This window comes from Selaginella moellendorffii, unplaced genomic scaffold (assembly GCF_000143415.4).
Source record: "Selaginella moellendorffii unplaced genomic scaffold, v1.0 SELMOscaffold_108, whole genome shotgun sequence".
Lineage (NCBI taxonomy): Eukaryota > Viridiplantae > Streptophyta > Lycopodiopsida > Selaginellales > Selaginellaceae > Selaginella > Selaginella moellendorffii.
Genome location: NW_003314369.1, coordinates 193,071 through 204,280, shown reverse-complemented (window position 1 = coordinate 204,280; position 11,210 = coordinate 193,071). Strand labels below are relative to the sequence as shown.

The 11,210-nt window shown below is 43.0% G+C and overlaps 1 protein-coding gene across 1 annotated transcript; it reads left to right on the top strand.

Moving 5' to 3' along the window:
* Positions 1-396: 396 nt before the first annotated feature.
* Positions 397-2,748, top strand: LOC112342420. Its single transcript, XM_024664208.1, has 3 exons — positions 397-658; positions 931-954; positions 1,325-2,748. The coding sequence occupies exons 1-3, from the start codon at positions 397-399 to the stop codon at positions 2,746-2,748; spliced, it is 1,710 nt and encodes a 569-aa protein (XP_024519976.1).
* Positions 2,749-11,210: the final 8,462 nt, after the last annotated feature.

Sequence of the window (11,210 nt, the reverse complement as noted above, 5' to 3'; positions counted from 1 at the left end):
GTCCTCAAAATTCTTCCTGAGCATCTCCCAGTAATAGCAATCCCGGAATGCCTTGATGCTACGCTCATTTCTCGCCGACGCGAACAGCGCCGTCCCAGCTCTCCCCAGCATACTCGTCGACGCCCCAGACGCAAGTGAATCCAAGAAGGTGAATGCCCACATTGTGTACCATGGCCAAGATCCTGCCCACCAAGCTCTCCAAGGCACAGCCATAGCTGCACGCTTGCCCGATCAAATGCCGCGCGTCCACCACCTCCATTCTGCCCTAGCATGCTCCACCAAGGAGCAAGCAATAGATAAGTTCGTACAAAACTGTAAAATAGAAGCCGCTAAACAAACAAAAGTGTGGTTGAGTTTTCGCTTTTTGTCTCTTGTGCTAAACCACCAGGCCGTCGGATGAAGATCGTGCGGTCCCTGACGATTCTAGGGCGCCACTGCCTCGATATAAGAGGGTTTCAAGATAGGGTTTCAGCTAGCAATATGGACGAGGAATTGGCTAAGGTGGAAGCTCAAATCGGGCTTCTTGAGCCGCAGATCCAAGCGGCTGGGGAATCTTTTCTCTCTGCCCTTCAGAGTGGCAATCAATCTCTGGCGGAATATTGGCGGAAGGAGGAAGAGCAGCTGCGGGAGAAAAAACTCCTCCTTCTCAGAAGTAATGGTAAGTCATTTGGGGCGTTTTGCTGTGTGTTGTGGATATGTGTGCTTCCATGTGGCTACGGCTGCTTTCGGCCATGGTTAAGGATTTTGCCTGAGGTAGCTTCAATTCGCTTTTATTTTGGGTTGCTGGAAGTGTGGCTAGTTGCTGCTGGCGGGCGCATACTCCCTTGTGGATCCTTGTTTATGGCTGTGGCTGTTGAGACCCTTGATTCTGGCCATGTTTTCTTTTCTTCCGGAATTAATACTAACATTGTTATGTTCTGAATGTTTCAGTGCCCCATGGAATCGGCGGATCTGGTACGCAATTGTGTAAGCCCTTTGTTTCCTTGCATGTCCCTTTGATCTGTGATGTCGGAAGTCCCAGTTTTTGTCCAGTTCTTGGTATTCCTGGTGAGGTCTTGCTTCTGATGGCGTCGCTGTTGGATTTGGTCTTGGGTGCTTGTGCCTGGCTTGTGGTTGTAATTGAATTTATGGCCATCTGCTTGGTATGTGGCCCCTTGCGTTCTATTAATGCTGTCTGTCTTCTTCGGCTTGGAGCTCTTCCCCCTGGGATGACTGTTTTGCCATCGTTTGAAGTTTTCCTGCCTCACACTAGAGTTTGCTCAGAGCGGTATTTGCCTGCTTGTAGCAGTTCTTGTCTGATCCGTGCATTCGTATCTTTCTTCAGTTGTACCAGATGGTGTGGCGGCCCTTGTAAGGGCTACTGATACTCCAGATTCTAAATTCTGGATTTTAGATAGCGATGCACTGCGAAATTATGACCAACCTTTCCTGCTATGGAAACGAAAGGCGTATGCGAGTCTAGAATCCAAAATCCGGGAGCTGCTCGGCAACTTCACTTCCTTCATCGTCCTAGGCACTGCAGGGATAGGGAAATCGTTCTTTGGCTATCACTGGATTATTAGGCTGGGCCAAATGGGGCAAGAAAAGGCGTTATACAAGGTTGGCGAGGTTGTTTACATCCTGAATTTGCGAAGCCGATATGTTGAAGGTGGTTATGACGTGAATGGCGAAATTATACGCCAAATGCTGGACGATCCGTCAATGTGGCTAGTGATAGATGAGAAGCAGGAGACGCCTTTACCTGGCAAGTGTCGAGTTCTTTTGGTTTGCTCATCTAAGAATGCAAACTACGATGAGTTTGGCAAGGGGGGACTTTGTTGCATGCTTTATATGTCGGTGTGGTCCAGGGAGGAGATTGGGAAATTCCTTGACGACTTTGAGCCTTACCGAACTAGTTATGGGAACATGAATGTGGTGGACAGAAAGGAAGGGCTTGACAACTTCGATTATTTGGGTGGAGTTCCTAGGTATGTACTGCGTGCAACAAAGCTGAAAGAGGGGAAGTCCTTGGCCAAGAGTGCGGTTGAGTCGTTCGGATCAAGTGTATCCAAAGCGGCTAAAATTTTGTCAGGAGGGTACGTGAAAAATGTCAGCGACTGCATTCTGCACATCGTGGCAACTGAGGACCACAGCGAAAAGACATATCAGTTTGCAAGCGAGGCTTTGATGACAGAGCTTGGGAATCAGTATCTGCGTGCTGGAGCTGTGCCTGTGGTGGGATTTCTGAAAGAAACATTCACCTGCCCTTGGGTGGGGGCTTTGTGGGGGAAGCTTTATGAGCCTCTTGTGCATAGGCTACTGTTGAAGGGTGGTGACTTTGTTATCAAGGCAGTTTACGCTAATGGAAGCTCCGGTCCTGAGACTTCCGTTCATATTGGACCTCATATCATGCTGGAGGCAAGTTCTGCGGGTGAGTTTGGAGGAAAGATAGGGATGGGCAAGTACGTGCAACCAACTTCTGAAGTCTTTCCGAGCATTGATTCTGGTATGGATGAAGACATTCTCATTCAGGTCTTCAAGAGAGTGGATGGAAAACACGGCTTTGAAGCGAGTGGCTTAGAAATGGTGGATGCTGCATTGAAGAGACCAAGCTACAGGTTGTGGTCGTGTGTTCCAAAAGAGACGTTTCCGCGAACTGGATGGCAGCAATACAAGAATAATAATGATGGAGACTATGGGAGAGGAAATGCAGTATTTGGGAAGATGCGGCAGTTTGTAGTTCAAGTGGACTATGAGGATGCACGATGAAGCTTCTTTTTATATATATATATACTTACAATATAAATTTCTCAGTAAATCAAAGTTTTTAATAAAATACTAGAAATTGCCCAGCAAAAAGCAGGTGGGTTGGCAAGGTGAAGTTTTCAAAAAACTTTAAATCTGAGCCAAAAAAGACAAATACATTGGCCAAGAGTTTTATGTCACAAGTATTATAGCTTCGAGATTTGAGTGTCATGGTTTCGTTGCCAGTATTAAAATAAAACTGTTAAATTCAAAGCATAAGAATATTAATCATTGTGTTATCTGATTTTTAGTTTGCATTTGTTTTTCTTTTCCTGTTGGATAACAAAGGAAAAACTTTTGGTGAGATTTTCTTTTCTTCCACAAATGGAAGCATGATATTTATTCTCAATTGGAGCAAATTATCTCAACCTAGAAGCTGCCTAAACTTTGGGAAAGAAGACATGAACATCACTTTGACAGAATTTAAATGGTATTTTTCCATATTTTTACATATTGTACAGTGTTATGAGCTTGGTGCTAAAGCTTTCTCCACTGCAATGGCGGCCTTTTCTCAATCACTTCCTTCTGCAACACCGGTCGGTGGCAGAAATGCTAAGGTGATGGAGCTCGAATCCTTTGTGTGTGGCTCTACCATGAGCTTGAGCTCTAGCATCCTCAGTGTTGATGGTGAACACTACTGAGTTTTCGGTGTTGTCCTCGCTCTTGCTACCACTGTTGTAGTCTTGGGTGTCCTCAGAGTTTGTGTCCCATGTGCTGTTCTTGTGGGAGATGGCTGTGTCGCTGAGACAAGAGCGTGCTTGTTTCTCGATCACTTCCTTAGACTTGTGCAAAGCAGTGTGAACCACAAGCTTCTTCTCTTCATCTTTAATTTCCAGGATGTCTTTGAGGAGGAGGAACACCTCATTTGATCTTAGTAGACTGCGATGGTTGCCTGGAACCCTATGCCTCACAGTCGTAGTGAACCCAACATCCTATGAAGAAAGCAGAGTTCAGAACTGGGTGATAGAAATAGAGGGCTACCTTGGAAGACTTGGATGGTACCGTGCCATCTCCATCCACATACTTGAAATTGGCCTGCAAAGTCCAAATTTTCTTTGAGTAAGCATGAAGAAAGAACTCCACATTACCCTGAGCTCAACTATGAGGCATTTTTTCGCTCCTGTAGCTGGAAACAATGGAAAAAAGTTGCCAATAAAATTTGGTTATCAAGAATGACGAACACATACCAGACATGGAATGGAGTTTTGCAAGAACTGCCATAGATGTTGTAGAATTTAAAATCATTAGGAAGTTTCGCAAAGAACCATAGATGGCAGGACTCATTTGCCCACTCAAGAATACATCTTATTGAAAAGAATGGGTATTGTCTTGTCATCATAGCTCAGCTGCATAGAAAATATTTAGTTTACCAACATAACCAAAGAAAAGAAAAGAGTAGTTGATATACCACTAACCATGTTCTTTTTAAGTGCAACTTCCTCAAAAACACACTATATGAGTGTATAGCTATAGAGTTGTTGGGCTCTAAAAAACTCGAGGTAAAAGTCTTGAGATAGAGATAGAGTTCTGAGTTGTATAGCTGAGTTGGTGCTAGATTTGGCCAAATTGGCAGTATGCAAAAGGATTTTCTTCTCCGGCTAAATTGGGTCATCTTTGTAGCAAGAATTCATGCTCCTCCGGGCTTTGTTTTGGATGCCGTTTGTTTCTAGAAGTGGTCCTGGTCTTAGGCTTTCCAAAAATACCAACGGCACCTTAGTATCAATCTACATCAGTGACATGCACATGTTTTTCCACAATATTGGCATTCTGGGCTACTTCTTCTTGGATTTCAGAGAATATTGAGGAGGCTTTTTCCCAAAATTCTTGCGATAGAGGGTAGACGGGGTTGAGCCCTTTCCAATGAGCCCACCAACAGTCAAAATGGGGAAGGATCGAGACTAAAGGACTCATTTTTCTCTTTTGGGCTAAACTTTGTTGGAGGTTCCTTGGGAACAAAGCAATCTTCAAGGAACAGGTAGGCGTAAGAACAAGAACATGAACAGGAGTTGGAGTAGGAGCAGGTGCAAGGATAGGAGCAGGCGTAGGAGTAGGAGTGAGAGTGGGGGTTACCGGTTATAGGTTACAGGTCCCCGGTTACTGGTTTACTGGTCCCCAGTTACTCCAGCAGCTACTCTAGTGGTTACTTCGGCATTTACCCTACAGATCAACGGTTACATGTGCTTGAGGTCTACATCTCCTTCCATTTGGACCCTTATTCCTCTTCGTCACAATAATTTTGGGCAACTTTGAGCAACTTGAGCACTAGCCTATAGTCTTCTTGCTCCTGTCAACCCAGTTGCCTTGACCAAGCATTTGCAGTGTTCAGGGTATTTGATGCGGGTACAAACCAAACGTATGACAAATTGGCACCCTCTCACTATACCTCAAGGCCCTAAGGTACGGAGTAAATTTTCTAACATCCAAAGGTAGCTTAAGTACGACACTACACCTTCTCAGGCTGAGTCCTCTTCATCCTTGGTAGATTCCAATGACTTAGATCTACAAGCTATGGTGCAGGCACTTTTAGCTCGACCTCAGCTCCATGTTCTGTAGAGGGGGAGTGATCTGCCAACCTTCTCAGGTGTTGGAACATTCTCTCCAACATCGCATATCAGTCGCTTTGCACCACAAACATGATCGTCAATGATGATCGTATGTGCCACGACTTCTTGTAGTCTCTTGAAGGCAAAGCAGCAACTTGGGCAGATTCTCTCCTTCCAAAGGACCGGACAGACTTCCAGACACTACTCGCTTCTTTCAGAGAATGTTTTGTTGAAGAAAAACCCACAAATCGACTACTTGTTGACCTCTTTTCGTTCTGGCAGGGTGCTCACGAGTCTATTCCTGACTATATCACCCAATTTCGAGCATACTGGAAGCAGTGTTGGGATTGCAGAGTGGTCCAAGATGAACAATAGAGGATCACAGCATTCACAGCGGGTCTGCGTGGGAACTTGCAATGGAAAGTTCTTAAGAAGACATTCAGCTCTTGTCGCGAGGCATTTTCGTTTGCCTCGAAGCTGGAAAGAGAGCTTCTTGTTGACCTGGGGATTGCTATAGTTGATTTCGACCAAGCCATCATCCCATCAGAGTCACCTTGTGCAGTTGTTCGGCCATCCACAACAAAGCCCATCGCTATTGAGCATACACCTCCGGCTATTGAAAACTTTGCCAATGAGATGCGGCAGCTGAAGGAGATCATTCTTTAGCAACAATCACACCATGACAAACTGCTCCAGGAGCTGGTGGAGTCTAGGAAAGAGGCTGCTACAGCTTGTGAATGTAGATTTAAATCCCGTTGGTGCAATCATTGCGAGACGAACACACACAACATGCAGCGCTGCTTCAAGCTTCACCCAAAGCTTTGGCCTCCACCTTCTCAACGTGTCCAACAACGTCCCTTCGCTGATAATTCCACATCGTCTCGGGGTCCAGAGACATATCAGGAGCAGTTAGAGCAACAAGCAATTGAGGCAGCCCTTTCATCGAGCAAAGGCAAGGCACCAGCCTCATCAGTCAACACAATTTTGGTAGCCGAGGAACTCTATAGCCAACAGCAGCAAACCACAGCCACTCGAGCCCAAGCGAAGAAGAAGGAAACCGCTCAGCCTGCCACAGCTCCCTCGGCGCCAGTTGAGAGCGAATCTCCGTTGCCATCAGGCCCAGTGACACAGAGGGTGGCTTGTAATCTCCCCTTCAAGTCACTACTCTCTTCTCCTCATAAGATCTCACCAACAGCTATTCCTGTTCTGGAGCCGATTCTTCAACAATTGGTTGACACTCCCGTCACCTTTTCGCTCTGAGATATGTTGTGTCTTGTCCCGGGATTCGGCCAGCGTTTAGAGGAGTTTGCATGGTCAGGAACACTAGAGAGCACTCTCAAGAGGACTCCTCAAGAGGTGCACATCGCTGACATGACAAGATATGGTGGAGATCCTAGTCCATTCTTCGTCTCGGTGCAGATTGCTACTTCCTCTTGTAGAATGGATGCTTTGGTTGACTCTGGTTCTAAAAGCAACATTATCTCTCTCAAAGATGCCCTTTTAGCACAGCTACAGATCATTGAGAGCTCCTCCATCGTGCTCAAGACCTTTGCCAACCACATTATTCCTCCAGCAGGCATTTGCTGTGGTGTCAAGGTCTTAGTGCAGGGTGTTATTTTTGAGGTAGACTTCCTCATGGTTGACTACCAATGTTTTGGAACATCCTCATTGAAGGACTCTGTCATCCTTGGCCACTCATGGCAAGTCACAGCCCATTGCACCATTGATAGCGCACAAGGCAAGATGGAAATTAGCGATGAAACCCATAGCGCCACCTTTCTCAACAACCATGGTAAAGCTCTTTCTCAGTAAGCCCAGCAGGGTCAGACTAAGATGGCCTCCACACCATACTTTCCTCTTGAGCTCATAGAGGCTTTTCCCGAGTTGGTGGTGGAATCGACCATCTATATGACGGATGCTTTCTCATGCAATGTAATCGACATTGTTGGAGGTGAGTCAGATAGCTTGAGACATCTCTTAGCCTCACTCTCTTTATTTGAGAGTAAGGCCGAGCCTCTAGACACGCCCTCTTTATTTGATGGCAAGGCTTATAGAGTATGGGCCCCCATATCCAACTTTTTGGAGTGTTTCTCAATAGAGGAAGGGCTCCTTGATTCGTTTCTTGCATGGGACCAACTCTCTCTTATGGAGCTTGATGACACGATCACTCTAGACCAGGTCCATCTTTTGCAAGACACAGCCAAACTCAATCCTCCTCAGCAACTATCTGAGGTGTCACACAGCCAGCATCTTCCTACAAAAATCATGGTAGCTGATGACTTTAAGCATATTTTGTCATGCTGTTTGTTGGAGATGGAAGAAGACATCTAGACACACAACTGGTAGAAAGAATCAAGCCAATCGAACGTGCTGCATGTGAGTTGTAGCTCTTTGAGTTCAAAATTTCCTACCATGGAGCCCCCGGTACTCTAACCACCAGAACGACAACTTCTTTTCAAAATTCCCATCAAGACGGATACAGAGGCTTTTGGAGTATGCCTTTGCCAATATTCACAGCCTGGCAAGCCACCACATGCAACATATTATGCCTCACATTCGTTCAAGAAGACTGAGAAGAAGTACGTGGATGCAGAAAAAGAAGCAGTGGCTATTGTTTACACCTTGGAGTGATTTTGTCACTTTCTTGCTGGAGCCTGTATCCATTTCCATGTCTGTTTTAATGTGCTGACCTTTCTTTTACAGCAACCGGTTCATAGTCCTCATACTTTATCTTGGATTGTGACCATTCAAGAGTTCCAGCCAACTTTTCACATGTAGCATCTTCTCCAACGGCTGCAGGTCAAGCATGTGAAGAGTAGCAGCTATTATCCTGAGTGCAATGGCTAGGCTGAGTCTAGCAACAAGATATTGAAGATAATCATCTCAAAGCTTGTGGAAGATCACCCAAAGCATTGGTACGAGCACTTAGTCACAACATTGTGGGCCTTTCAGACGTCCTTCAAGACATCCATCTCCGTGACCCCATTCTCCCTTGTCTATGGGACAAAGGCCATGTTTCCAGTGGAGATCCAGGTGCTATCGCTCTCACTTTCACTTCGATACATAGCAGCAATGCAGCTTAGCAATGAGGACAAGCTTCATGTACGTAATTTGGAGGTTCTTGCCTTGGAAGAACAGCAACAATCCACAACTGAACATCTCCTTCGAGGCAAGTAGAAGATCAAGTCAGTCATTGATCACTAGCAGTCTGCCGAACCATTTGAAGATGGTGATCTCGTTCTACTCAAGGAGTTTATGCCACTTTCGAAGTTCTCCCCTTGTTGGACCAGCCCCTACTTTGTCCAGTGACACATCGGAAGTGGAGCATATGTGCTAGTTGATGCTGATGGATGTGAGCTCCCACACGCTCATAACCACTCTCATTTCAAATGCTTCATCCAGTGAGGCGTTCCTCTTCTCTTCTTTTTCTTTTTCTTTTTCTTCCTTTCTTTCACTTACTTTCATAGCTCTTTTTCCTTACTTTCAAGGGGTGTTTCTCCATTGAACCATAGCCCATACCTTGAATTTCGCGCTCAGGCTGCATTGCCATTTGTATGGAGGTATATACATGCTGTTGTAATGAACACTAGTGTTTTTCCTAAAATAAAGATTGCTTTTTCTGATAATCCTTTGGACGTAACTATGGTAATGTTTTTTCTTATTTAATTTTCTATTTCTAAGATAATTTCATAGCTCTGTATGCATCCGGAGCATGAAGAGTAGTATCATCATATTGTAGCAGATTTATATGCTGGATATATGCCAAAGTTTTTATTTTTTAATATTATGAAAAGCATGAGTTAGGTGATTTAGCAACACTTGGAAGTACTTTATTTTTGCCACTAGTTGATTCAAACGAAATTCAAAAGCTCAATGAAGTTTATAAAACACACCATGGTCTCACTTCTAAAGACAAGGTAATGTAAATTGCTTACATCTACTTTCAACTCTAACTTCTAATTATACAGATTAGTGGATATTTCATCCCTGACAACCAACAAAGCCTCACTCAAGTTGAAAGTTTTTGCTCATTTTACTCTTTTACAATGTAGAGAGAAGATGGTTTTGTTGTTTGTGCAAAGTGTAAAGGGCATTCCATCCCTCATAAATCATCTACAATAACTGGTTCTATTATATCAAATGACATGATGGAATATAGAGTTACAGTGCATGATAAAATGGTGGATAAAATTTATAATTTGGATGAAGGGTCTATGGTCAAGTTTGCTATGGAGTCCCCAGAAAAGATTGCTGTTTATCTGTCTTCAAAACCAATAGGTTCTTTCTATTGAATGACGCAAATATTATTGTCCATTTTGAGACACCATACAATTCAGCCATGGAAATTGCCAACAACCAGAAATAGAAACAATTGTTTCTTGTCTATTTTTCAATTGCTTTCTCTATAATACAAATATCTATTCGTGAAATCTTGCAGTGCTTCTTTTAACAATTTCTAGATTTCAAAGCACACAAACTAGCAATCCTATGGCAACGACTCACAAGATTGCTACTGATTGCATTGCACAACAACTTGAAATTTCCAAAAGAACTAATATGCAAGAAACACAACCTGCCTCTGAAAGCCCCTCTCAGGTAATCTACCACGTTAACATTGTATGCCTAACACCAGAATTCAGGAAAATGATCATTGTGCATCCGGATAGAGAGTTTCTTGAGGACTTCAGAGAAGCTGGGTGAAGAATGTGGTGTATTGTTTTCTGTACTAGATGCTAAACCCCATCTTGTAATAAATATGTAAGCAAATGAATGTGAAAGAGCTTGAACCACAAGCAATTCCAAAATTCAGCTTTGTTGTTGATTTGTTTGAACTAGATGCTTGAAACCGTGTACGCTCTTGTAGTGCTCTTGACAAAAGAGTTGGAAAAGCCATAGTCAAAATCACTATGGCAATCAAAAATTTGAGCCAGGACTTGAATTTGAAAGTGTGAAGAAGCTGTTTAGTAGACAGGATCTAGAAAGCATACCATTAGTGGCAGAACTTCATTATATGCACCTTTTTACTCAAATCATATTATCCTGTAGCTCAACAAAATGCTAATAGTGATGGCACTTCACATTGCAAGTACTTTATACTTATGCTAAAGTCAAGTCTTTCAAGGGCGACCTTCAAAGACATTGACATGGTCATTAAAAGTCTTTGTCTCTTTCACATCTCTTTGTCATGGAGCTTGTAGTTCACTAAACTAAGACTCTTGCTTCTGAATGACCGTGCTCCTACTGGATCCTACTGGATAGCTTACAAAAGAAAAACAAAGCAGCTTAGAAGAAAGTTAAATAGGAAGGCACATATATATCAAATGTTCGCTTTAGTTCTTGGCTCTGGATATCCATCTTTGGCGATGTTGAGCTCTCCTTCACCCTGTAGTAGCTCAAAAGAAGTTCATTGATACTAAACCACAAGAACAACGAACAAAACGTTTAAAAACAAAACAAGACCTTGCAAAAATGCAAGAAGATGAAACAAACATGGCAGTACCTAGACTAATTGAAAAATACATGCAAAGACTAGAAGAATTAGAAGATTTAACATTAGCAGAGATAACAACTGAATATATAATTGAAAAAGAAGTAACAACACGAAAACTTTAAAAAAAAATAATATAATTGGATATATAAACTTTAGTAAAGAAAAAGATCCAGAAAAGTGGGCTTTTGAAAGATTAATCTTACATAAAAAATTTAGAAAAGAAGAAGATCTTAAAGAAATGTATACAACATATATGAATGCATATGAAGCAAATATGGAACAAATAAATGAAAAATAACATCAATACATATATAAAAAAGTAATAAATGAGAGTGAATTTGATTGATTGATTGAATAAAATATTAAAAGAACAAGCACAGTATATGTAAGAA

Bases quoted from the DNA above. Each gene is read 5' to 3' on its own strand.
- LOC112342420 (XM_024664208.1), top strand. From the start codon at position 397: ATGAAGATCGTGCGGTCCCTGACGATTCTAGGGCGCCACTGCCTCGAT. The intron at 659-930 runs GTAAGTCATTTG...TGAATGTTTCAG, and splicing joins CCTCCTTCTCAGAAGTAATG to TGCCCCATGGAATCGGCGGA. The intron at 955-1,324 runs GTACGCAATTGT...ATCTTTCTTCAG, and splicing joins CCATGGAATCGGCGGATCTG to TTGTACCAGATGGTGTGGCG.